Here is a 25,127-nt window from a genome sequence, read left to right as displayed (position 1 = left end):
TGTAGAACTTGACTGAGACAACTGAATGTAACGTCCATATTTGAGCCAAAAATAAACTGAATTTCACTTGGAGAATCCGGGTATCGATCCCGGTACCTCCCGCATGCAAAGCGGGCGCACTACCATGTGAGCTAATACCCCTGTGCAAGACATTCATAAAAAGCCAAATAAGAACAATATTTCACAAAAACAAAACAGCAAAACACTTGGAGAATCCGGGTATCGATCCCGGTACCTCTCGCATGCTAAGCGAGCGCTCTACCATTTGAGCTAATTCCCCTGATGACGGAGTAGGTGTGTCTTCGTTCAATGTATTTTTCACAATCACCTGTAGCGGTTTGGGGCATGAACGCTAAGCCTTCCACCTTGATTGACCTTGTAGTGACAGATGGGTTCCTCCAGCCTTCCACCTTGATTGTCCTTGTAGTGACAGATGGGTTGCTCCAGCTTTGAGAGAAACTTGCTTTTACATTTGGAAGTCAGTGTGTGTGTAGAATTTGTTTTGTAACAAATTCGAAGTTTGTAGAACTTGACTGAGACAACTGAATGTAACGTCCATATTTGAGCCAAAAATAAACTGAATTTCACTTGGAGAATGCGGGTATCGATCCCGGTACCTCCCGCATGCAAAGCGGGCGCTCTACCATGTGAGCTAATCCCCCTGATGACGGAGTAGGTGTGTCTTCATTCAATGTATTTTTCACAATCACCTGTAGCGGTTTGGGGCATGAACGCTAAGCCTTAATTCCGGTACCTCCCGCATGCAAAGCGGGCGCTCTACCATGTGAGCTAATACCCCTGTGCAAGACATTCATAAAAAGCCAAATAAGAACAATATTTCACAAAAACAAAACAGCAAAACACTTGGAGAATCCGGGTATCGATCCCGGTACCTCTCGCATGCTAAGCGAGCACTCTACCATTTCACAAAAACAAAACAACAAAACACTTGGAGAATCCGGGTATCGATCCCGGTACCTCTCGCATGCTAAGCGAGCGCTCTACCATTTGAGCTAATTCCCCTGATGACGGAGTAGGTGTGTCTTCATTCAATGTATTTTTCACAATCACCTGTAGCGGTTTGGGGCATGAACGCTAAGCCTTCCACCTTGATTGACCTTGTAGTGACAGATGTGTTCCTCCAGCTTTCCACCTTGATTGTCCTGTGTAGTGACAGATGGGTTGCTCCAGCTTTGAGAGAAACTTGCTTTTACATTTGGAAGTCAGTGTGTGTGTAGAATTTGTTTTGTAACAAATTCGAAGTTTGTAGAACTTGACTGAGACAACTGAATGTAACGTCCATATTTGAGCCAAAAATAAACTGAATTTCACTTGGAGAATCCGGGTATCGATCCCGGTACCTCCCGCATGCAAAGCGGGCGCTCTACCATGTGAGCTAATCCCCCTGTGCAAGACATTCATAAAAAGCCAAATAAGAACAATATTTCACAAAAACAAAACAGCAAAACACTTGGAGAATCCGGGTATCGATCCCTGTACCTCTGGCATGCTAAGCGAGCGCTCTACCATTTGAGCTAATTCCCCTTATGACGGAGTAGGTGTGTCTTCATTCAATGTATTTTTCACAATCACCTGTAGCGGTTTGGGGCATGAACGCTAAGCCTTCCACCTTGATTGACCTTGTAGTGACAGATGGGTTCCTTGATTGTCCTGTTTAGTGACAGATGGGTTGCTCCAGCTTTCCACCTTGATTGTCCTTGTAGTGACAGATGGGTTGCTCCAGCTTTCCACCTTGATTGACCTTGTAGTGACAGATGGGTTCCTCCAGCTTTCCACCTTGATTGTCCTTGTAGTGACAGATGGGTTGCTCCAGCTTTGAGAGAAACTTGCTTTTACATTTGGAAGTCAGTGTGTGTGTAGAATTTCTTTTGTAACAAATTCGAAGTTTGTAGAACTTGACTGAGACAACTGAATGTAACGTCCATATTTGAGCCAAAAATAAACTGAATTTCACTTGGAGAATCCGGGTATCGATCCCGGTACCTCTCGCATGCTAAGCGAGCGCTCTACCATTTGAGCTAATTCCCCTTATGACGGAGTAGGTGTGTCTTCATTCAATGTATTTTTCACAATCACCTGTAGCGGTTTGGGGCATGAACGCTAAGCCTTCCACCTTGATTGACCTTGTAGTGACAGATGGGTTCCTCCAGCTTTCCACCTTGATTGTCCTTGTAGTGACAGATGGGTTGCTCCAGCTTTGAGAGAAACTTGCTTTTACATTTGGAAGTCAGTGTGTGTGTAGAATTTCTTTTGTAACAAGTTTGAAGTTTGTAGAACTTGACTGAGGCAACTGAATGTAACGTCCATATTTGAGCCAAAAATAAACTTAATTTCACTTGGAGAATCCGGGTATCGATCCCGGTACCTCCCGCATGCAAAGCGGGCGCTCTACCATGTGAGCTAATCCCCCTGTGCAAGACATTCATAAAAAGCCAAATAAAAATCAATATTTCACAAAAACAAAACAGCAAAACACTTGGAGAATCCGGGTATCGATCCCGGTACCTCTCGCATGCTAAGCGGGCGCTCTACCATGTGAGCTAATCCCCCTGATGACGGAGTAGGTGTGTCTTCATTCAATGTATTTTTCACAATCACCTGTAGCGGTTTGGGGCATGAACGCTAAGCCTTAATTCCGGTACCTCCCGCATGCAAAGCGGGCGCTCTACCATGTGAGCTAATACCCCTGTGCAAGACATTCATAAAAAGCCAAATAAGAACAATATTTCACAAAAACAAAACAGCAAAACACTTGGAGAATCCGGGTATCGATCCCGGTACCTCTCGCATGCTAAGCGAGCACTCTACCATTTCACAAAAACAAAACAACAAAACACTTGGAGAATCCGGGTATCGATCCCGGTACCTCTCGCATGCTAAGCGAGCGCTCTACCATTTGAGCTAATTCCCCTGATGAAGGAGTAGGTGTGTCTTCATTCAATGTATTTTTCACAATCACCTGTAGCGGTTTGGGGCATGAACGCTAAGCCTTCCACCTTGATTGACCTTGTAGTGACAGATGGGTTCCTCCAGCTTTCCACCTTGATTGTCCTTGTAGTGACAGATGGGTTGCTCCAGCTTTGAGAGAAACTTGCTTTTACATTTGGAAGTCAGTGTGTGTGTAGAATTTCTTTTGTAACAAATTCGAAGTTTGTAGAACTTGACTGAGACAACTGAATGTAACGTCCATATTTGAGCCAAAAATAAACTGAATTTCACTTGGAGAATCCGGGTATCGATCCCGGTACCTCTCGCATGCTAAGCGAGCGCTCTACCATTTGAGCTAATTCCCCTGATGACGGAGTAGGTGTGTCTTCATTCAATGTATTTTTCACAATCACCTGTAGCGGTTTGGGGCATGAACGCTAAGCCTTCCACCTTGATTGACCTTGTAGTGACAGATGGGTTCCTCCAGCTTTCCACCTTGATTGTCCTTGTAGTGACAGATGGGTTGCTCCAGCTTTGAGAGAAACTTGCTTTTACATTTGGAAGTCAGTGTGTGTGTAGAATTTCTTTTGTAACAAGTTTGAAGTTTGTAGAACTTGACTGAGGCAACTGAATGTAACGTCCATATTTGAGCCAAAAATAAACTGAATTTCACTTGGAGAATCCGGGTATCGATCCCGGTACCTCCCGCATGCAAAGCGAGCGCTCTACCATGTGAGCTAATCCCCCTGTGCAAGACATTCATAAAAAGCCAAATAAAAATCAATATTTCACAAAAACAAAACAGCAAAACACTTGGAGAATCCGGGTATCGATCCCTGTACCTCTCGCATGCTAAGCGAGCGCTCTACCATTTGAGCTAATTCCCCTGATGACGGAGTAGGTGTGTCTTCATTCAATGTATTTTTCACAATCACCTGTAGCGGTTTGGGACATGAACGCTAAGCCTTCCACCTTGATTGACCTTGTAGTGACAGATGGGTTCCTCCAGCCTTCCACCTTGATTGTCCTTGTAATGACAGATGGGTTGCTCCAGCTTTGAGAGAAACTTGCTTTTACATTTGGAAGTCAGTGTGTGTGTAGAATTTCTTTTGTAACAAATTCGAAGTTTGTAGAACTTGACTGAGACAACTGAATGTAACGTCCATATTTGAGCCAAAAATAAACTGAATTTCACTTGGAGAATCCGGGTATCGATCCCGGTACCTCTCGCATGCTAAGCGAGCGCTCTACCATTTGAGCTAATTCCCCTGATGACGGAGTAGGTGTGTCTTCATTCAATGTATTTTTCACAATCACCTGTAGCGGTTTGGGGCATGAACGCTAAGCCTTCCACCTTGATTGACCTTGTAGTGACAGATGGGTTCCTCCAGCTTTCCACCTTGATTGTCCTTGTAGTGACAGATGGGTTGCTCCAGCTTTGAGAGAAACTTGCTTTTACATTTGGAAGTCAGTGTGTGTGTAGAATTTCTTTTGTAACAAGTTTGAAGTTTGTAGAACTTGACTGAGGCAACTGAATGTAACGTCCATATTTGAGCCAAAAATAAACTGAATTTCACTTGGAGAATCCGGGTATCGATCCCGGTACCTCCCGCATGCAAAGCGGGCGCTCTACCATGTGAGCTAATCCCCCTGTGCAAGACATTCATAAAAAGCCAAATAAAAATCAATATTTCACAAAAACAAAACAGCAAAACACTTGGAGAATCCGGGTATCGATCCCTGTACCTCTCGCATGCTAAGCGAGCGCTCTACCATTTGAGCTAATTCCCCTGATGACGGAGTAGGTGTGTCTTCATTCAATGTATTTTTCACAATCACCTGTAGCGGTTTGGGACATGAACGCTAAGCCTTCCACCTTGATTGACCTTGTAGTGACAGATGGGTTCCTCCAGCCTTCCACCTTGATTGTCCTTGTAATGACAGATGGGTTGCTCCAGCTTTGAGAGAAACTTGCTTTTACATTTGGAAGTCAGTGTGTGTGTAGAATTTCTTTTGAACATGTAACAAGTTTGAAGTAGGTAGAACTTGACTGAGACAACTGAATGTAACGTCCATATTTGAGCCAAAAAAAAACTGAATTTCACTTGGAGAATGCGGGTATCGATCCCGGTACCTCCCGCATGCAAAGCGGGCGCTCTACCATGTGAGCTTTTTTTTCTTTTTTTTTCTTGATAAAATTTATTCACAGGAATATAATACAAACGCAGACAGTGCTGACACTGCCACCACAAAAATAAAATGGTTATCACAGGAGTAGGGTGGCAGTGGATAACATTCCGATTCTACAGAAAGAAAATATGAGAAATAGTCTTTTACATTTGATTATCTAAACACATCTTTACATATACAAAAAGATGAATGCAGATTGAACACGTTCTTTATACGTTACATGTTTCTATTCTAGAGGAGGTTTGAGAACAATCTCATTTCCATCTAATGTGATAAATGTATTGGTCATTATATATCTTTGAATAAAGATATGTAATTGATTCATTTTTGAATAGTGAAACAACAAAAGGCTGAAATGCCGCTTAATCAAAGATTTGAAAAAAGCTTTCATGTTTCCTGACTCATAATAACTCTTCTTTTAAATACAGCAATGCGATATATTGACAATACAATGTTCATGAACGGTTTACATGACAACTTCTTTTCTGGCAGGAATCCGAACAGTAACCAGAGATATAACTGTCCAAGACTAAACCCTGAATTTTGACAAACATCTGTCAACATGTCAATTAATAGAGATTGCAAGGAAGATAACTCTTGGCAGAAGATAAACAAATGTAAAATGTCCTCTGTTTCATTTTGACACACAGGACAAACATCAGGGTTTGACAATCCAATTTTGCACAGTTTATCATATGTAAAGATAATATTGTGAGCAATTTTAAAATCCAACTGTATAGAGTCTGTTAATTTATCTTTCTGCCACACATTCAGCCAAATATCTTTCCAATTAATGTCCAAAGCAATATTATTCCAAAAAGAAATAGCAACTGGCTTTTTGAAGTGTTTTTGTCTGAATATTTCGTAGCAAAATTTAGCTGTTAAAACTTCAACTGACATGTCCTGTCCATCAATCGCGCAGAAGATGTCTCCAGAGGGAAGGTTTTTGCCGACATCAGACAAAATGATATTTTTCCATTCTGATGGAAGCGCGTATAAAATGATTGCATAGCATTGTTGTATAGTGCTTATGTCTATTTCAGGTAAAGTATCATTTCCAATGTATACAATAATTTGTGAGGACATGAATTTTGGAATAACTTCAAAACAAATATGTTTAATACAAATACATTCACTTGAAATAAACGATTGAAACATTAGAGTTTTTCCATTGAAAGTAATTAATGGATTTTTGAAAAGTGGTTGATTCATGATATCATCTACATTTTGAAGCAAGGGTCTTTTCCCTCCAGTAATTTCATTCCATGCAGATAATAGCTCAGCATAAAATGGGCTTATGTCTTGTAAATCACCCTTATTATGTTCAAGAGCTAAAACATGAATTCCCAAGTTCATTTTCAGAAGATGTGACATAAAATATACCATTGTTTGTTTCCAAATACATTTAAGCAGGGAATTAGCAAAAGCCCTCAGCAACTTAAGTCTCACTGCATATTTTTCAAACACAACTTTGGTATATTCAGACCAAGATCTAAACAAACACCAATACAGATATCTGATGTTATATTGCAGTTTTATTGTGCCACAAGAATTTACTAAACATATGAGTAAATCTATGCTCAACCCATTGTGGGACAGGTAGTACAGTAAACGCATACCATAAGCGGGAACTCATAAGGATATTTATTACAACTGCTCTACCCTGTAGAGTAAGTTGTCTACGTAACCATGAATTTAACAAAATTTGAAGTTTGTCCATTTTATTTCTCCAATTCAATGTTTCACACATTGCTTTATCCTTGCCGAAATAAATGCCTAATATTTCAACACAACCTTTTTTTATTTTAACCGGGACGTTGATTGAACAGTCACGAAGGTTATTTTTACCCAAAAACAAAACTTCTGATTTTTCGATGTTGATTTTTGCTCCCGTTCCTTCACAGTATGAGTTAACTGTGCTAAATGTTTCTTCGACGGAGTTGACATCTGAAACAGTGATTGAAGTGTCATCAGCATGTTGATATATCAAAGAATAAATGTCATTGTTGATACTTATTCCATGGATTTCAGGATTGTTCTTAACTAGGAGATTAAGTGGCTCTGACACCAAAACGTACAGCATGGAGCTCAATGGATCTCCCTGACGAACATCACGAGTTAAGGGAAAATGAGGCGTCAAATGGCCATTGCATTTAACAGAACTATGTATATCAGTATAGAGAATTTTAATCCATGAAATGAAGAAATCTCCAAAGTTAAATTTTCTGAGAATTTGAAATAAGTATTGATGTGAGACCCTGTCAAAAGCTTTCTCTTGATCTATTTTGATGACATACGAATCATCATCATCACGATTATTTACAATGTCAATAACATCTCTTAGGTTGTGAAGGTTGTTAGCTATGTCTCTTCCTGGTACACAGCAAGATTGTTCAGGGGAGACAATTGAGGACATGACAGTTCGTAATCTTAATGACAACACTCTGGATATTAGTTTACAATCTACATTTAACAATGAAATAGGCCTGTAACATTTAGTGTCGCTCTTCTCACCTTTCTTTTTATACAATAAACTAATTATACTCTTTTTCATGGTACGTGAAAGACTGTTTTCTTTGTGTAGACAATCTACAACTTGTATGAAGAAGGGGCATAACATGTTCCAAAACTTCAAATAAAACTCAACTGTTAGATCATCTGGGCCTGGTGATTTATTTTTCTGCATACCTTTGAGTGCGACGGTAAGCTCACTCTGGGAAATATGTACTTCGCATGAATTCCTCTCATCTTCGGAAAGCTTGTCTTTGATATTATTAACAATGTCCTGTTGTTTTTCTACATTACAGTGTTCAGCAGTGAATAAAGAGGAGTAAAATTGTTGAGCAGTATCCAAGATATCCTCTGTGTTGTTGGCTATTGTACCATCTCCTCTGAATAATTCTTTGATCGAGTTAGCCTGCTGTTTTGTTTTTTCTAGATTGAAAAAGTATTAGGTATTTCTGTCGGAATCGAGCGTCCATTGTGCCTTTGACCTGAGAATGGCTTCTTTGCATTTGTTAATCTCGTATGTCTCCAGCTCATTTTCCATTGATTGTAAAACAGAAGATACATAGCCAGGAATGGAGGATATCTTATGATATTCTGTTCTAAGCTTATTTTGAATTTTAAAATAATCAGCTTTTTCGTGATTGCTTGTTTTGGATGCATAATACCTGGAAAACTTTTTGAACCGATATTTTAAGTTATCCCACCATATCAATGGTTCAGCTCTAAGTAAAGGGCCCCCCTTTGCCTCTTCTATTATTTAAGTGATCTTTTGATAGAATGTGTAATTGTCAAGAAGCTGATTATTAAAAATCCATACACCAGGACCCCTTTCTATAGGAGAAACGTCTAACCTTGATACAACAATATTGTGATCACTCACAGAGGAATATCTAATGTAACAGTTGATCATATTTGAAATAAGGTTTCTTGAAACAAATATCAGATCAATCCGAGATTGTTTAATAACTCCTAATACAGAGTGTATTCGAGAAAACTCTTTTTTTGTAATAGTTCTTGTACCGCCATATATCAATTAGGTTGTTTTTTTGTGAAGAAAGGTGTTTAAAACATTGCTACTTTGGATGTTAAACGTTGGGTTATTAGGACCTTTATCAAGTGAAGGATCAAGAATTTCATTAAAATCTCCAGCGCAAATTAAATGCTCATGATTAACCCATTTCCTTAAATAATTGAAAAATAGTATTCTCTCTCACATGTTTTTTGTTTTTATTTACATCATACATATAGGTCTAACTTATTGTTATGAAAAGACCATCATAATTCTCAATAAATCAAGACATCAAACGCCGATGGAACATCAACATATATTGTGGGTTTTAGATTCTATTGTCACCAATATGACCGGTTTTAAAGTAAAGCAGGTAATACAATAAACTACGTTTATAACGAACATGCTTAAAACGAACTGACAGATAAAACGAACTGTTGTTGTGGTCCCGGCCATTTGCTGTATATATGCTGTGTCTATGCCTGTAACGAACTACGATTATAACGAACTAAAATTAGTGGTCCCTTTGAGTTCGTTATATCCGGAGTTTACTGTACATGTATCAGACAATAACATGTTGCTGACAGACTATCTGAACTTTATGTCATACCTTTTGCAATATGATGTTTGTGATCTTTGTTTCAGGCAAGTCGGCTGTATCTGTGAATGAGTTTACACGCTATCTACAGGATATCTAGAACGATCCCGTAAGTAGGGTACTGTACATGGATTGGTGTCGTTCTTTGACATGCGTATCTATATAACGAATTTGCGTTTGATTGACCAGTTTGAGTCATCAGTATACGCTGTATTTAGTATGACAACATACACTAAACTTGGCCGACTTCGAATGACATACCCTCTGGCTTTGACATTGGAAAGCTATTGAGATTAGTGGATATCCGTACGAAATACAACAATTGGAAATTCAGTCTGTTTGATTATACTTTGTGGAAATTACAATCTCCCACATAACCTCTGTGAATGTGAGATAAGGTGGGGGCGAAATGGGGTTTAACGTCGCGACCAAAATTATTGCACTAATATAGGGTGTGTGTGTGTGTTTGTTTGTCGAACCCCGGACCTTCGAATTCGCTCTCCGAGCGGACGCTCTACCACCAGACCACGGAGGCGATTTATATCAATTTGAAACCGGTGCGACTGCCAAAGTTTACCCCTCCCATTGCTAGCGGTCAAAGTTCCTATATTAAACATACTAACAGCTACACCCTGGAAAGATGACTGTTAAAAAGGAAGTGTATGAATCGTTCAAGCAAGTTTTATGTTTATTTCAGAGTAGAGACGTACGAAAATCCTATTCACCGAATTACGGATCACTGAGTAAAGTTTTTTTCATGCATGAATAAAATCTGCAAATAATTCGGTATTGTCTTCTTTTTAATCAACACAATTTGTTTAGTTTAACTGACTTTCATGATGCTGTTTAATGTTGATGTAAATAATCAACATGCTCCCAATATTGTGTAAAAGACATGGTTAATGAAGAAAAGTTCGTCCACACATTGGCAGCACACAACATGTGACCAATACTCAGTCAGCTCAGCTGTCAAATGAGAGTATCTGGCCCAAACTGAAACGTCAAAAAGACCCGACACTCCGTAGCGCGTATGCGTCATGCTCCCAATGAGTGTCTGGATGGTTGTGTCATGCTCCCAATGAGTGTCTGGATGGTTGTGTCATGCTCCCAATGAGTGTCTGGATGGTTGCGTCATGCTCCCAATGAGTGTCTGGATGGTTGTGTCATGCTCCCAATGAGTGTCTGGATGGTTGCGTCATGCTCCCAATGAGTGTCTGGATGGTTGCGTCATGCTCCCAATGAGTGTCTGGATGGTTGTGTCATGCTCCCAATGAGTGTCTGGATGGTTGCGTCATGCTCCCAATGAGTGTCTGGATGGTTGTGTCATGCTCCCAATGAGTGTCTGGATGGTTGTGTCATGCTCCCAATGAGTGTCTGGATGGTTGCGTCATGCTCCCAATGAGTGTCTGGATGGTTGCGTCATGCTCCCAATGAGTGTCTGGATGGTTGTGTCATGCTCCCAATGAGTGTCTGGATGGTTGCGTCATGCTCCCAATGAGTGTCTGGATGGTGCGTCATGCTCCCAATGAGTGTCTGGATGGTGCGTCATGCTCCCAATGAGTGTCTGGATGGTGCGTCATGCTCCCAATGAGTGTCTGGATGGTTGCGAAGTGTATGTGTCCACTGTTCAGTTAAGAGAATTGCCGACTTCCTGTCGAGTTGCCGGAAGGACAGGGCGTCGTGATGGTCTCCTGCTCCCAGTTGGCCCCCTGCTCCCAGTTGGCCCCGGGAACATTGACCCTGGCATGTGCATTATCGTCCGATTGAGTATGGTCTCAAGTACACATCCAGGATGCCATCCCCGTAGCGCACACACACCATCGTTCCTCAATGTAGGACATGGAGATAGGTTCTTCCAGCTCCACTGATCCCACCCTAAATCATAGCTGTCATGTTCGGTTTCGCGGGAATCCTGAAATCTTTCTCCTTGTCTCCGTCACACTAGTTCATGTTACGTGTCTAATTTTTGTTATTAAAACGTAAAATGTATTAACGTTTGAAGACATTTTTTTCCGGTGGAACAGGACATGCTTACACTTTTCTTGAACACCTGGTGTCATCAAGGACTTTCAGTGATCCATTCATATAATATAATATAACTTTATTTTGCCTTTTACGCCCAATGGAATAACCTTTTCGGCGGATAATCGAGATTAATTATTCTCTTGACAGACACTCTACTCAATTTAGTTTGACGGAGAAAGGACATCTTTAGGGGGTGCAATTTGTTGAAAAGTGTGAAACACATACAAAAATATCTGAAAATTACCAAGATAATTGAAGGTTGCTGAAGGTATCTGGAAGGTTTCCGGAAAACGGAAACCTGCACCTTTTTTGCTGTGATACACTCAACATCCATCTGGACTCCTGCATCAGCACCACAATTATAGATACCTGGGGCCTTTCCGGGGTGTCACCAACATCAACGCTTCACGTGCCCTTCAAAGAAACGTGCATACACTATGTTCCTCAATGTGGAAGTATTGACGATGATGATTCACATGCTAGCCCCTAACATAAGTTTGTGAATGTATTCTTGTATTCTTTACAAACAGGATATGCGAAAACCTTGAGTCATTACTGATTTTCAGTGATCCATTCACAAAGTGTTTACCCCTATTTTAGTCGACACAAGTAAAGGTGTAAAAGTTAACCTGAACTGGTCGATGCACATACAGGTGTATAAATTGAATTGAAACAGTTTGTACACATACAGGTGGTGTATAAATTGACTAGAACTAGTCGATACAAATACAGGTGTATACATTGACTAGAACTAATCGATACACATACACGTGTATAAGTTGACTAGAACTAGTCGATACACATACAGGTGTATAAGCTGACTCTAGTTAGTCGGTGTAAAAAGGTGTATAAGCTGACTCTAACTAGTCGATACAAATACCGGTGTGTAAGCTGATTAGAACAAGTCGATACACATGCAGGCGTATAAGCTGACTCTAACCAGTCGATGCACATACACGTGTATAAGTTGCCTTGAACTAGTCGATACACATACATGTGTATAATTTGTCTTGAACTAGTCGCTACACATACAGGTGTATAAGTTACTGTAATAAGTAGATACACATACAGGTGTATAAGTTGACTCTAACTAGTCGATACACTTGCAGTTGAATAAGTTGACTCTAACTAGTCGATACGCACACAGGTGTATAAGCTGACTCTAACTAGTCTATACACATGCAGGTGTATAAGTTGCCTTGAACTCGTCGATACACATACGTGTGTATAATTTGCCTTTTGCTAGCCGGTACACATGTAGGTGTATAAGATACTGTAATAAGTCGATACACATACAGGTGTATAAGTTGACTAGAACTAATCGATACACATACACGTGTATAAGTTGACTAGAACTAGTCGATACACATACAGGTGTATAAGCTGACTCTAGTTAGTCGGTGTAAAAAGGTGTATAAGCTGACTCTAACTAGTCGATACACATGCAGGTGTATAAGATACTGTAATAAGTCGATGCACATGCAGTTGTATAAGTTGACTAGAACTAGTCGATACACATACACATGTATAAGCTGACTCTGACTAGTCGATACACATGCAGGTGTATAAGCTGACTCTTACTAGTCGATATAAATACAGGTGTATAAGCTGACTCTAACTAGCCGATACACATGCAGGTGTATAAGTTGCCTTGAACTAGTCGATACACATACATGTGTATATTTGTCTTGAACTAGTCGCTACACATACAGGTGTATAAGTTACTGTAATAAGTCGATACACATACAGGTGTATAAGTTCACTCTAACTAGTCGATACACATACAGGGGTATATGTTGGCTCTAACTAGTAGATACACATGCAGTTGAAAAAGCTGACTCTAACTAGTCTATACACATGCAGGTGTATAAGCTGACTCTAACTAGTCTATACACATGCAGGTGTATAAGTTGCCTTGAACTCGTCGATACACATACATGTGTATAAGCTGACTCTAACTAGTCTATACACATGCAGGTGTATAAGTTGCCTTGAACTCGTCGATACACATACATGTGTATAATTTGCCTTTTGCTAGTCGGTACACATGTAGGTGTATAAGATACTGTAATAAGTCGATACACATACAGGTGTATAAGTTGACTAGAACTAATCGATACACATACACGTGTATAAGTTGACTAGAACTAGTCGATACACATACAGGTGTATAAGCTGACTCTAACTAGTCGGTGTAAAAAGGTGTATAAGCTGCCTCTAACTAGTCGGTACACACGCAGGTGTATAAGATACTGTAATAAGTCGATGCACATACACGTGTATAAGCTGACTCTACCTAGTCGATGCACATGCAGTTGTATAAGTTGACTAGAACTAGTCGATACACATATACGTGTATAAGCTGACTCTGATTAGTCGATACACATACACGTGTATAAGCTGACTCTGACTAGTCGATACACATGCAGGTGTATAAGCTGACTCTAACCAGTCGATACACATGCAGGTGTATAAGTTGACTAGAACTAGTCGATGCACATGCAGTTGTATAAGTTGACTAGAACTAGCCGATACACATACACGTGTATAAGCTGACTCTGACTAGTCGATACACATGCAGGTGTATTATTTGACTCTATCCAGTCGATACACATACAGGTGTATAAGCTGACTCTAACTAGCCGATACACATACAGGTGTATAAGCTGACTCTAGTTAGTCGGTGTAAAAAGGTGTATAAGCTGACTCTGACTAGTCGATACACATGCAGGTGTATAAGCTGACTCTAACCAGCCGATACATATGCAGGTGTACAAGCTGACTCTAACTAGTCGATACACATACAGGTGTACAATCTGACTCTAACCAGTCGATACACATACAGGTGTATAAGTTGCCTTGAACTAGTCGATACACATACAGGTGTATAAGCTGACTCTAACTAGTCGATACACATACAGGTGTGTAACTGACTCTAACTAGTCGATACACATGCAGGTGTATAAGCTGACTCTGACTAGTCGATACACATGTAGGTCTATAAGCTGACTCCAACTAGTCGATACACATACAGGTGTGTAAGCTGACTCTAACCAGTCGATACACATACACGTGTATAAGCTGACTCTAACTAGTCGATACACATACACGTGTATAAGCTGACTAGACCTAGTCGATAGTGTCATCATTGTTCACAGTGGTTCTTCTGTTGGAGTTTATGACTGTATTGTTTCCCTTTGATTCAGATTGTATTCATATAGCAGTTTTAATCTTCACGTTCACCTCGTGATACCTATGGGGCGGGACATGCATAAGGAGCCTTTGATGTAATCACTGCATTGTTTCAAAACGAATGTGTCCATACTTCTCGCTGTTTTGTCTTTCATTTCAGAAGTAAATTTCTTATGTTCAATAAGCAGGTTTGGAGTTGTTTACACCTTAGCATATACTCACTCTGGTGGTACTCCCTCTTTATGTACGTGGTCTTGCATTCAAACTATGACAAATGACTTCTTCTTACAAGAGAAACGACTAACCCATTCCCCATCAAAAAGCTACTAAAAGCAAAGCCCATTTTACGATTCCAGTCAAAACCTAACAATAACAATACTTCATAATTATATGGGGCGGTCGGGTAGCCTGGTGGTTAAAGAGTTCGCTCGTCACGCAGAAGACCCGGCTTCGATTCCCGACATGGGTACAATGTGTGAAGCCCATATTGCTGGAATATTGCTAAAAACGGCGTAAAACAATACTCACTCATAAGTCTATGTTTTAGATGTTAATGTTTGAAATGTTAGGTGAGGTGGAGAGTTGGCCAGACACCATGTTATGGTGTTATTTGATCGATGATGGAGTTCAATACTTTTTCGATCGCATGACAGCTACTATCTGAAACTGTGTTGAGTATCACATTTCCCCCTCTGATGTTTGCTACGTAGCAAGTGATGCACGATTCTTCTGTTGAGTTCTGTCGCCTGTCGAGTTGACAAATTGCGGTCTTGCTTGCTTGCTATGATGTACATGGTCCCGTCTGTCGCACATATGTGACAAATATTGAAGAGAACGTTAGGGTCACTACGCACTGGGACCCAAAGGCAAGAGTTTACAGAGCAGTAAATCACCTCTCCACACCTACCATGATATACTTACAGAGGTCTGGGAGAATACAGATAGTTCCGTACGTTCAGCTGTTTCGGGTAACCTACAGATCTCCAGGAAAGGTAAACTGACAAATAGATCATTACGTGTAAGCATCTGGGATAAATTCAGCGTGAATAGATGACTGTCGTGCATACTCAAAGTACATGCGCGGCATTTAGGGGCCAAAACAAGGACTGGTCGGCTCGGAGTCAGTATACTATGCCTGAGTTGGGTATTCGTGTTAAACTGCGGCATGGTATCTCTTTGGGCTTGCGCTATTAAAGTACAATACTAGTACAAGCAGCACACACACACGTACATGCACGTCGCTATATAAGTGCAATAATCTTGGACGCGACGTTAAACCCCATTTTCACCTCACCTGATCTTTTCTGAACTGGAATCCCGCAGGTTGTTCCTGCATGTAAAGGATGCTTGTCACAACTGTATCTTATCGATCGTTGTGATGACTGTCACTACGCTTGTTAGTTATGCAGTGGGTTGTCATGACCTATCATCTATACTGTGGTGATGACTCCCACGGTCATGGCATCTGTCCCGGTCAGATGACTGCAAAGATTGTGTCATCCATATCATGCTGATGACTGTCTTCTATATCCTGATATTTATGTTACTCTGTATGTGGCTTTAATATAGCTGACTCAGTCTGTAGTATTCAAGCCATACAGTCGTATTGTTGCTCAAGGGAATAAAGCAACAAAACCATTTTCATAATATATATTGTCGATTGTACGAGTCAGACTATCATGCGCATGTGTAATGATACCAGGTGTTCGCGAAAAAGTGAGCGTATCCTGCCCCACCGGTGGTACCCGTCACAAATACATGCAAAGGCAAGTCAATTGTTCACCTGAAAAAACACGTGAACATCTGGTACAAGTATAAATAGGGACTTGCATCGGACATCATCTTTGTCACTGATGCTTCAAATTTGGAAATGTCCTCCACATGTCAACCGCCGAACTTTTTGAAAGCTTAACTGAGGCCTTGAATGTTGTAACCTTGATCAAACAACTTCGGAGCAAGAATTTACGACGCTCTTTGAAATCTTGATAGAGCATGTTCGATTGTATCACAAAGGTTGTGAAATGTAAACACCAAATGCTGGAGCTTCTGGAATATTGCTCGTCGTGAAGGGAAAGTTGACTGTTGGAAAGCTGAAGTCACACCTCTTGTCATACAGTCTTGTAGAGAGTGTTTTGCCACTCTGAATCCTAATACATAGATCTAAACATGAAACAGATGAGGCGGCCTCACTGGTCTCCTTTGTTTCCAGTTCAGGTGGGTAAATCAGTGAGAGGGACTTAGCTATTTGATTGTTATTGAACGACATCAGATCATCGATATACCTGAAGCTTAAGTTAAACTTCTTGGCCAAATTATCTTGTTTTGACTTTGCCAATCCGAGCAGAAATTCCGATTCATATGCATAAAGGATCAGATCAGTACGAAGGGGAGCACGCTTGGCACCCATGAGGATGTCTACTTTTTGCCGAGATGTCTTACCCCACATTTTACACACAGATCTTATCAGTGAGGAAGTCCAGCATTTCACGCATCGTTTTCTCAGTGAACTGTCATTTTTCACAAATTGTCTTCAACCTCTGAATATAGATATGTAACTGTATCTGTGATCACCACGTTTTGTAACAAAAGCCCCATGGATCAATAATGACGTTTTCCTTTAGTTTGTCATGTGGGATAGTGGTGTACTAAGTTGAAAAATCAAATGTTTTGACAGAATGGAACTTGGTTCTTTTCTGAGATTGTCAAATACTTTCTATGAATATAAAGACAGTCCTTCCTTGGTTGTATTAAGGATTATGTTTTGTTTTTGAGACAGGGGTTTCCTGGACCCAGCAGTATGTATCTCTTTTTACGGATTTGTATGGTGCTTTGGCGTCAAGTGAAAACTTGACAGTACTGATTTATGGTTTTGGCATATTCCTTCCTCAGGAACATACTGGTCTTACAGGTGGCATTATTTGATATGTCATTTATACACACGGTCTAGCTGAGAGCAGCTTCATGAAACTATGGAAAGTCATTGGATAATCCATGAATACCAATAGAACCATTGATTGATGGTGTTTTAATACATGTATTGGTTTCACAGTTGCCGAACATGAAGCTACTGTTGGTCACCCTCCTTCTGCTGTGTCTGATTGCTGCAGACGTTGGTAGCATGAGGCGCCACCAGTGGCATAGATATGTGAAATCTGTGATTGCAGCAGGAATTCTAGGGAAAAAAGGTACTCATCGCCTCTTAGCATTGAAAGTATTCATTGTCGTCTGATTCAAAATTATCCCGTAACAAATGCATGTCTTCAAATACAGGACCAGCTTGTATCAAATGTTCATTGACTAATGTTTACGTGAAAGCCTACTACTTTATTAAACTTCAAATTGTTTCATAAGTTAATGTCAGTGCAAAGGGTTGCACAGTGTGGTAAGTAAATTAGCATTAACTGATGCTACTTTAAGTGTTACATCTTCATTGACTTGCCATGAAATAAGAATTTTCCCTGTATCTTTTAGCAAACAAGTGAGGTGAAGTGAAATGAGGTTTAACGTCGCATTCAAGATTAATGCACTTATATAGCAAAGTGCATGCATGCATGTGCGTTTGTGTGGCTGCTTGGACTAGTCCGGACTGATGCCGATTATATAGTGCAAGCCCACTGAGATGCCATGGCGCAGTTTAACATTAATACTCAGACACAGTATACTGACTCCAAGCCGACCAGTCCTTGTTTAGGCCCCTTAATGCTTAGCGTCAGGCAGGGTAATAACAAGAACCATTTTTTAACATCGTATGACGTATGACGCGGCCGGGGATCGAACCCCCGACCTTCCGTTCTCAAGGGTGGCGCTCTACCACTAGACCACGGAGTCGGTCTTCAACACACACAGACTTTCTGTTTCCTTCCATCTTCCAAATAGCAACCGGCACCAGCTATGGTAGGCGGGAAATTAGTTTGAAATTACCATTGATAAAATATACTGAACCAAATTAAAACTTCACAATCCTAAAATTCTAACATTTTGACCATTTACCATTGTGGGCCCTTATTGTGTATTTAAACAGTAATGGCCACGTATTGTCTTCAGATAACACCCGTTTTTGTGCAGGCGAATCGATTAAAATCATGTGCACAGCACTATAGTGGCAAAAGTAGTTTTTAACGTTCAACTGGTCATGTGGCCATAATACCGCACTTGTTTTCAGCCATACTTGTTAGCAGTCATTAACAAAAAAAGAAAAACACAAGAAAACAAAAGTCTTTATGGCCATTTGCCATGCCACGCCTTTCAAATGTGCAGCGTGAACGTCTGCGCACTCTCCAGAACAAACCACAGAATTTGCAAGATCTTGGCACCATTTTGCAGCAACAATGGCGTCGTCTTCCAAATCATGTGTTCACAAGCATCACAAGGTCCATGCGGAGGCGTTGTGTAGCAGTTGTCAATGCACATGGTGGCCCTACACATCGTTAATTAAAATCCTTCTTTGGACATTAATGATTAAAAATTACCTTCTCTGATACATTTGTCCGTTGTATATCATATATGGGATTACTTTTTAAAATGTGAAGTTTTTGATTTGACTCAGTATATTTTATGACATATGATAATGTATAGCAGTTATAATAAAACAAAAGAAATATGCAATTTAGGCCAATGTTGGCAGTTGATGCTTCTTTATGCTGTAATCTCTTATAAGCGAAAAAGTAGCTTAACTATCACTTAACATTACGAGTACATTCGACAACTTATTGAATTGCCGCGTTTACTAGTCATCGGGAAACTTGATCTCTTCTTACATGTATTATGAGTGAGTGAGTAAGGTTTGACACTGCTTGTAATTGCGTTAAAAAACTCGTTTATCCGGACGGTACCATCCCCTGTGTGTAAAATCGTCAAGAATAACAGCTTTTAGGAGTAAAGGATCATGGGTCCGGGTCAATGTTTCTCGGATTATAAGACATTCCCGTTACGATCGTCTGTCCGTAGTAGCGGGATTCGAACAAACGAGTTTTCACTGTATGTAACTTTAGCCAGTGTTCCGGACGTTTTCTTTTCTTGACGTAAGTTTATAACATAAAGTTGTGTTTTAGAAACATTCGTAAATTAATACCATATGTGGTAATATGTGAGTGAGCGAGCGTGGTTTTAGCAATATTGCAGCACTATCACGGCGGGTGACACCAGAAATGGACTTCGCACATTGTACCCATGTGTAGAGTCGAACCCGGGTCGAACACATTAAACACTAGGCTACCACCGCCCCTGTCATATAAGAGATAAACATGTTATGATTTCGATTCAGAGTTATGTTAACTGCAGATAGTATTGCGCTTAACAAAACACTTCATACCCACACTGGCACGTCCGGTATCAACTTTCATTTACATGTTATCGAAGCTATCCTAACGGTCGATATTCACCCTGATCGTATGTTGCGGTATCAGAGCAGTGTACGAGTAGAACTGATTGAATAGCTTCCAGAAAATATTTTAAGATCATTAAAATTCTAAATGTTAATATGACAATTTCTAACAGTAGTTCGATCATTTACAGATGCAGGGCACGAGATCGCACCATTCTCTAACAGCGACCGAGACACTGACCAATTGCAAATTGAGGAATCCCTTGGTGATGGTTTTCTAGGATGAACCTGTAGGTATATTCCACCTGGCTCCGCAACAAACACCCAATACGCTATGTATACATATGTTTATCTACATATCAGATTGCTTGATACACGTTCGGCACTTTCTTCTGTACCTGGAAAAATGTCAATAACAGTAAATCAGTCACAATGCACCGCCTGGTTTTTTTCTGTGGTGTTCATTGCTAGATACACATACATTTACATGTACATACGCACACACATGCACACACATACACTTACACACACTTCACATACATACGCACACGCACACACATACACAAACAGAGACATACACATACATTTACATGTACATACGCACACACATGCACACAGATACACATTCATACACACACATGTACACATACGCAGAGGCACACACGTGCACGCGTGCACAAGTATACACACACATACACACAGAGTCATACACACACATACACACAGACATACACATGCACAGACATACACACACACACACACACACTTGGACGCGACGTTAAACTCCATTTCACCTCACCTCACGCCAAATTCACAGAGGTGATGTGGGTGTTTCAAGACTAATGTGCGTACAACGCTGAGGTTGAGAACAGAGAACAGAGAACTGCATCTTTCAAACAATAAATGTTTATTGTCGTACTAAAGACCACGCATACTGATGACCAATTAATTATCACAATGAGATTCAAACTGGTCAATCAGAATTCGTTTTATAGATACGCATGGAAACCATCTCAACGAACCACGCCAGGTACAGTTCCCTCATTAACAGGATCCTGCTGGACATCTTGGAGATAGCGTGAAAATTCATTCACAGATACAGCCGACTTGCCTGAAACAAATATATTATACGGTATGACATAAGGCTAAGAATTTCTGATCAGCAACATGTTATTGTCTGATTTTACGTACCTATACTCGGTCAGAACGATGACAATTGAATCCCAAACCCACAATGTATACTGTTTTATTGATCTCCTAATTTTCAATTATATTCTTTAGAAAAACGCAATACGGATATTTTTGGCCATAAAAGCAAATTAGCGGACCAAGAGGTGCAAAATAAAGAGGTTTAATGTGTGATAGTGTCAGTGACAAATTTCCCGCATCAAAATGATCACAACAAGGACCATGCAAACCATTAGTCGGGAAACACGTACGATTCGGAAAAACGCACCCAGTGCATTAACAAAAGGGCCTAGGAGCTGCACGTACTGTACGTGCAGCAGCACTATGAACGGTACTGAAGTGCAGGTTTTTTTATTGTCTGGCATCTGCGTCAATCGAACAGTGGCAGTTCAACAACATGCCAAGATTAACAGAAGTGCAAAGAAACAACGTCATAGGCCGTTTGCGGGCTGATTAGCTGTAGTCAGGGTTTTCAATGTAGCGCGAGCACCATCTCAAGGCTATTGGATCGGTTTAAACTGCATGGGTCAACACGTGATCGGCCAAGGTCGGGACGACCAAGCGTAACCACCCTCGCCCAAGATCGCTTCATCCGTCATCCTACGTGAAAGGACGACCACAGCCAACTCAACCGCATCCCAAATACCTGGACTGCGCAGAATCTCCGACCAGACCGTACGAAACCGTTTAAGAGCAGCAGGTCTACGAGCAAGACGTCCTATTCGACGCGTCATATTGAGTCGACGACATCAGCAACAACGACTGCATTGGTGTCCTCAACACAGGGTATGGCCTCAACTGGTATGGAAAGATGTCTAGTTCAGCGGAGAATCAAGATTTCTCCTCCGTCGAGGGGATGGAAGAGCACGGGTCTACAGACGTCGGGGAGAACGTTGTGTCGGAACTGCGTACAGGAAGTGGACAGGTTTGGTAGGGGTAGCGTTATGATGTGGGCAGTCATCTCTCATCATGGAAGGACAGGTTTGGTCCACATCCTACGGCTCCACGATACATCAACGAAATTTTCCTACCACACGTCCTCCCAATTGCAGCCAACGGCAACGGTGTATTCCAGCAGGACAACGCTCGACCGCATACAACAGGGATCACAAGAGCCTGTCTACACAACAACAACGTTGATGTTCTCCCCAGGCCCTCCAGATCCCCGGATTTGAACCCAATAGAGCACCTGTGGGATGATAGACGGCTACGTCCCACAACATTTTGGCTCAATACCTTGTTCGGTTCCTCGTATAAACGTATTTTCCTACCTCACACAAATCTTGCTATGCGTTTCTGTTTTTTTTAAGATTATATGTTCATGCTCCATAAGCTTTCGATGTCTTGATTCATTGAGAATTATGACAGTCTTTAAAAGTTTAGAATAACAATGTTGTCTTTCATAACAACAAGTTAGACATATATATGATGTAAATAAAAGCAACAAAAAACATTTACAAAATAATATGTTATCTCCGCCTCAGCACAGTCGATTGTACGTTTACGACTATTTCATGATCATCTTTTTCCTGGACAACTATCAAATAGTGATTATATCTGGGGTTCGCGAAAAGACAAGCATATCCTCACCCACCTATGGTACCCTTCACAAACACGCGCAAAGACAAGTCAAACACGCCTGTCAACTTATCCATTTTCTTTGCTCTAAATCCTAAAAGCCTTTAAACTGTTTGGATCCAATATATACTTACTAGTATTCACAACTTACCATCTACTTCTTCATCAGCCATCTTCATGAGAGTTTCAGCATCTCTGGTGCTGAGTTGTTTCTCGGCTTCTGACTGATCTACATACCCGTCCTTGTTAAGGTCGAAGGCCTCAATATCTGTATAATGGTCATAAACCGTGTTTGTTATTGCTTTTTAAGATTCTAACACGCTAAATTTTACGCATAATGCTCAGCGACAACTGCATATTCATTGTTGGAATTGCATGCTTGTCATAAAGTTCATATATGTTAGTTCTTTCTAAGTAAAAGGAAATCTGTGTGACTTAAAAGATTCTCCCTAACGGTAACGTTTTTTTATATTAATGTCTGTCAATATATCCTAATTCACGTTCAACACAACTTTGATTAAAGCTTCTTTGCTCAGTTTCTTTACAATGATATGTAAAGTTAAGGTTATATGTCAGTGTAATATTTCTTTAATTTAAAATATCAGAAGTGGTTACCTTAAATTACATTAAATCAAATTCCTAGAGACTTGTTTGTTTTTTGTTTTTTTAAATCAAACAGTAAGTTAGTCCATATTTGATTTGTATTGAGTTTTCTTTGTAATAAGGTTGTAAAATGTAATATGGACATAGTAATGTAGAGTTAAGCCTTTCGGGGATATTTCACTTGTTTTACCCAGAGGTCCGGCAACAAATGCACCAATCAATGCATTGCTGCAACGTTTCGATACCTAGTTTTTGGTCCTGTAATGATAGTCCCCAAGTCTGTCAGCTTCATAACCATTTTCATGTGTTTAATCAAAGAATTTGTTTGTTTGTTTGTTTTCTGATACTGTCAGTCTTCTCTGACGACAAGCACGGGTTGCTGAGGGCCAATTGTAACCCACGGGGTTTATCACTTATGACTTCCATCCTTTTAATTATTCTTTCCGTTTCAGCGTTAGTCGCCAACACCCTCACTCATAATGGTACATCCTACCAATCTGATATCTATTCAAAGACAGTGTACCTCTTTTCCCAAACGCTGCAACAGCTGCTGCTGCTACTTTCGCCACCCATCTCCAGCGGACTCTAAACCATCTCCTCCTTCTCCACTCAACAGAGGGCGCCACCAGACACACAAGAACGAAGAGGAGTAACAGTTTCATGACGTCACACTTATAAAAGAGAATAGGAAGTATCAATGTACAAACTGTACCCTTTTGAGTATTATGAAGATGACTCACCCGCCATCAAACACGATCAACAAGAAATCTCGGCAAAAAGCAGAGTAGATTGTACAATTCCGAACAATGAGATCACGAACATGTGTTTATGAATCGGTATCAGTGACGATACCAGGTGCTCGCGAAAAACTTAGCGTAACCTCCCCTTGCCACACCCCACAAACACATGCAAAGACATGTCAATTATTCACCTGACAAAAACACGGTAACATAAGGTACAAGTGAACATAAGGAGTTGCATCAGACCTATTTTGTGTAATGATGCGTCAACTATAGAATTGTGTCTGCCATAAAACGGTTTGAAAGCTTTTCTGAGGCCTTGAATGTAGTAACCTTGATCACAACTTCTGACGCTCTTTGAAATGTTTGTGGACAGAGCATGCTCGATTGTACCTCAAAAGATGTGGAATATTGGCTGGAGTTGATACTGGTTTCGAAACTGGCGGGAACCAAAACAGCTTCCAAACTTTGCCTTTGTGATTTGAGGTATATTCTTATATAAGCCATTATTTTTACACATAGGAAATGTGTGATTATATCCTGATTCCTTCCCATTTGCAGAGTAACGTTAGCTCAAGTGAAGTGCTATTCACTAGTTATGATGTATCCGATCACTTCCCATGTGTAGCTACCATACAAGTAGATGTAAATGATAATGTAGAGCAAAAGGTTAAAAATGCATGTTTTGTTAAATAGGACAAAGCTTCCAATATTGAGATCTCTTCGTACAAGGCCTGTCTTGATACACTGCTAAACAATGCAGAGACTTGTTTATCAATAGATACACCTGATGATATCGAATCATTCAATACGGGGATCAGTAAATGTATGATTGATGCCAGTAGACAGTCGGTAGTTTCAAGGCTTATCTAAAGCCTTACTGGAAACAGGATGGGCTACACCAAGACCATTATAACATGCGAGTTGCAAGGCGGAGATGGTTATCCGAGGATAAACCAAGGGGGATAATTTCCATTCTTATACATCATACTAGCAAGCTAAGCGAGAATTCCGACGTTGCCACAGACAGTTAAAGCAGGCCTTTTCAAAGAAATTTTGTTTGGAATTAGAACAAAACTTGCGATACTGATACGTTTTATAAATCTGTGAGAAAACTACGTAAGCAGAAGATCGGAGTTGAAAAACTTACATATGATGACAGTAATGTAACAACCCCCACTGACATATATCAGCTTTGGGGTAGGTACTATGCGGATCTAGCGA

General features: G+C 40.4%; 1 protein-coding gene and 11 non-coding genes across 12 annotated transcripts; all 12 read right to left on the bottom strand.

Moving 5' to 3' along the window:
* Positions 1-207: 207 nt before the first annotated feature.
* On the bottom strand, positions 208-280 carry Trnaa-agc (transfer RNA alanine (anticodon AGC)). The gene has a single exon. It is a non-coding gene; the product is annotated as a tRNA-Ala (tRNA).
* A 670-nt stretch (positions 281-950) lies between these two features.
* Positions 951-1,023, bottom strand: Trnaa-agc (transfer RNA alanine (anticodon AGC)). Its single transcript has one exon. It is a non-coding gene; the product is annotated as a tRNA-Ala (tRNA).
* A 310-nt stretch (positions 1,024-1,333) lies between these two features.
* Trnaa-ugc (transfer RNA alanine (anticodon UGC)) lies at positions 1,334-1,406 on the bottom strand. The gene has a single exon. It is a non-coding gene; the product is annotated as a tRNA-Ala (tRNA).
* A 570-nt stretch (positions 1,407-1,976) lies between these two features.
* Trnaa-agc (transfer RNA alanine (anticodon AGC)) lies at positions 1,977-2,049 on the bottom strand. Its single transcript has one exon. It is a non-coding gene; the product is annotated as a tRNA-Ala (tRNA).
* A 309-nt stretch (positions 2,050-2,358) lies between these two features.
* On the bottom strand, positions 2,359-2,431 carry Trnaa-ugc (transfer RNA alanine (anticodon UGC)). Its single transcript has one exon. It is a non-coding gene; the product is annotated as a tRNA-Ala (tRNA).
* Positions 2,432-2,859: 428 nt separating this feature from the next.
* On the bottom strand, positions 2,860-2,932 carry Trnaa-agc (transfer RNA alanine (anticodon AGC)). The gene has a single exon. It is a non-coding gene; the product is annotated as a tRNA-Ala (tRNA).
* Positions 2,933-3,241: 309 nt separating this feature from the next.
* On the bottom strand, positions 3,242-3,314 carry Trnaa-agc (transfer RNA alanine (anticodon AGC)). Its single transcript has one exon. It is a non-coding gene; the product is annotated as a tRNA-Ala (tRNA).
* Positions 3,315-3,763: 449 nt separating this feature from the next.
* On the bottom strand, positions 3,764-3,836 carry Trnaa-agc (transfer RNA alanine (anticodon AGC)). Its single transcript has one exon. It is a non-coding gene; the product is annotated as a tRNA-Ala (tRNA).
* A 309-nt stretch (positions 3,837-4,145) lies between these two features.
* Trnaa-agc (transfer RNA alanine (anticodon AGC)) lies at positions 4,146-4,218 on the bottom strand. Its single transcript has one exon. It is a non-coding gene; the product is annotated as a tRNA-Ala (tRNA).
* A 309-nt stretch (positions 4,219-4,527) lies between these two features.
* On the bottom strand, positions 4,528-4,600 carry Trnaa-ugc (transfer RNA alanine (anticodon UGC)). Its single transcript has one exon. It is a non-coding gene; the product is annotated as a tRNA-Ala (tRNA).
* A 67-nt stretch (positions 4,601-4,667) lies between these two features.
* Trnaa-agc (transfer RNA alanine (anticodon AGC)) lies at positions 4,668-4,740 on the bottom strand. The gene has a single exon. It is a non-coding gene; the product is annotated as a tRNA-Ala (tRNA).
* Positions 4,741-20,153: 15,413 nt separating this feature from the next.
* Positions 20,154-23,828, bottom strand: LOC139475295 (uncharacterized). The gene is made up of 4 exons (XM_071258524.1): positions 23,687-23,828; positions 22,712-22,828; positions 20,817-20,905; positions 20,154-20,192 (listed from the first exon to the last, which is right to left on the bottom strand). The coding sequence occupies exons 1-4, from the start codon at positions 23,823-23,825 to the stop codon at positions 20,154-20,156; spliced, it is 384 nt and encodes a 127-aa protein (XP_071114625.1). The 5' UTR covers positions 23,826-23,828.
* Between the last annotated feature and the right edge of the window lie 1,299 nt (positions 23,829-25,127).

This window comes from Haliotis cracherodii, unplaced genomic scaffold (genome assembly GCF_022045235.1).
Source record: "Haliotis cracherodii isolate W230 unplaced genomic scaffold, xgHalCrac1.p SCAF_3, whole genome shotgun sequence".
In the NCBI taxonomy this organism is placed as follows: domain Eukaryota; kingdom Metazoa; phylum Mollusca; class Gastropoda; order Lepetellida; family Haliotidae; genus Haliotis; species Haliotis cracherodii.
Note: the sequence above shows the minus strand (reverse complement) of the source record. Positions and strands in the feature narration are given on the sequence as shown.